Raw genomic sequence first — 2,348 nt, 5'->3', positions numbered from 1 at the left:
GGTTATATTCAAAACAAAAGAACTTTTGTTGAAATAAATCTTTGTGACAAAAATACCAAATTTTTTAAAATGATGAAGGATGTGAATAATGTTCCGATTATAAAATCGTTTTGGATTGAAAAGACCAAGATTTTTCCAATTTTTAACTCCAAATCGCAACTCTCACAAGGGCCCAAGAAAGCTTGGGTTCTTAACTTGGTTTAATTGTGTAGGTGATTCGTGACGTGCAGTACGATTTAGAATGGTATATCGATAATGGTTGTTCTCGTTATATGACTGGAAGGAAATCACAACAACGAGAGTTTAGGAGTTTGAAAGATGTTGGAATAGTCAATTATGGAAACAAAAGAACGGGTGAAATAAAAGGCTATGGAATGATGACGACCGGAGAATTCACGATATGAAATGTAGCATATGTTGAGGGTTTGAAACTAAATTTGATAAGTGTACTGCAATTAGTTGTAGGTACAAGTTTGAAAATGTATTTTTTTATGAGGGATCGGTGATACAACATAAGGAATCAAAAGAAAATTCTACTGAAGTCAAAGAGAAAGGAGAGGTAACCCATTGGATATGAAAGCAATTGAAGGGAAGCCATCAATTCGTTTTCTTATGAGGGCTTCTTCTGATGAAAATTGTTTCTGGCACCGAAGGTTATTGCATCTGAACTTCAAGGATATCAACAAACTAGTTTTGGGTGATTTAGTGCGAGGTCTTCCTATTCTCAAATTTGACAAAGAATATTTGTGTTCCCCTTACGAAATGGGAAAATAAAGTCGAAAAAGTCATTCATCAATCAAGAATACACAAATTTTTGAACCTCTTGAATTGATTAACATCGATCTGTGTGGTCCATTTTTAATTAAAATTATTGGTGGTAATAAGTACATTCTTGTTATTATTGATGATTTTTATTAATTTACATGGGTTTTATTTCTTAAGGAGAAATCTGAAACCACTCAGAAGATGATCGATTTTGTAAAACAAGTAGAGTTGCAACTACGAAAGCTAGTGAAGAAGATTCAAAAATCAAGTATTTGAGGATTTTGTTACTAACAAAGGAATTAGTCACAATTTCTCATCTCCTTACACACTCAACAAAATGGTGTGATTAAAAGGAAAAACGGATCCCTTTACGAAGCTACCATAAGAATACTTTTTTTGCTAACATACCTCTTTATTTTTGGGCAGATACAATCAGAACTCCATGCTTTACTCAAAATAGATCTTAGCTTAATAAACATTTTTTTGATAACTCCTTATGAAATATTGAATAATCGTAAACCTCATTTAAATTTTGTCCATGTATTTGGTTCTAGGTGCTTTATTTACAATTCAAAAGAGCATCACAACAAATTTGATGTGCAGGTGGATGAAGCTATTTTTCTTGGGTATTCTTTCACATCAAAAGAATACCGTGTTCTCAATAAGAAGGCAAGAAAGATTGAGGAAAGTTACTATGTCACGTTAGATGATAAATACATTAAACCATTTCAAAGGGAAATAACCCAATGTAAAGATATTTTTCCATCATCATGTTCCACAACATCTATAATTTTGACATTTGATGATGAGTTCCTTCAATTCTTTGATGAACCAAAAAGGGCCATCAATTCTGAAGTGAAGGTTACTGACAACAAAGGTGATGAATTGTTGAAGACAGTTAATGAACTAATCAATGATATTGAAGATCATGTTGAGGGGGAGAGTGTTTCTTGTCAAAATGATCATGTTGAGAGGGCGAGTGTTGTTAATGAAGAACAAGTTGTACAATCTTGTGATGAAGATTTTGTTCACTCTGAAACACCAATTGGTGTTGCAAATGTCCAGGGGGAGAGTCTAGTGAATGAGGATAAAGGTGATTATTTTGATGTTGAAGAAGTTAATACTGAATTGATTCTTGAATATGATCCAAATTATCCTCCTCTGGTAAAATGGACAAAAGATCATCCTAAAATGCAAGTTATCGGTGAACCATTATTAAGTGTTTTAACACGAGCACAAAAAAAGGCATGCAATGTTAAACATTAATCAAGAATTTTTTATGTTTTATTCTTTCATATCCAAAACTGAACCAAAGATTGTGAAGATGACACTTGATCATCCATTTTACATCCATTGCTCCGGTTGAGAGACTTGAAGTTATTCGTATTTTCTTAACTTATGTTGCACACAAAAACTTTGAATTTTTTCAAATGGATGTAAATGTGCATTTTTAAATGGCGAACTTGAAGAGATAGTCTACGTTGAGCAACCTCTAGGTTTCATAAATTATCCAGATCATTGCTATATTTTAGACAAAGCTGTATATGGTCTTGAACAAGCATAGAGTGCATGATATGAAACTC

General features: G+C 32.8%; 1 protein-coding gene across 1 annotated transcript; it reads left to right on the top strand.

The window, feature by feature from the left end:
- The first annotated feature begins 573 nt into the window (after positions 1–573).
- On the top strand, positions 574–2,031 carry LOC145157417 (uncharacterized). The gene is made up of 2 exons (XM_079076458.1): positions 574–653; positions 1,320–2,031. The coding sequence occupies exons 1-2, from the start codon at positions 574–576 to the stop codon at positions 2,029–2,031; spliced, it is 792 nt and encodes a 263-aa protein (XP_078932584.1).
- Positions 2,032–2,348: the final 317 nt, after the last annotated feature.

This window comes from Lactuca virosa, chromosome 2 (assembly GCF_052849685.1).
Source record: "Lactuca virosa cultivar CGN04683 chromosome 2, Lactuca_virosa_CGN04683_v6, whole genome shotgun sequence".
Taxonomy (NCBI): Eukaryota; Viridiplantae; Streptophyta; class Magnoliopsida; order Asterales; family Asteraceae; genus Lactuca; species Lactuca virosa.
The sequence above is the reverse complement of the archived record's forward strand: the minus strand, read 5'-3'. Positions and strand labels throughout refer to the sequence as shown.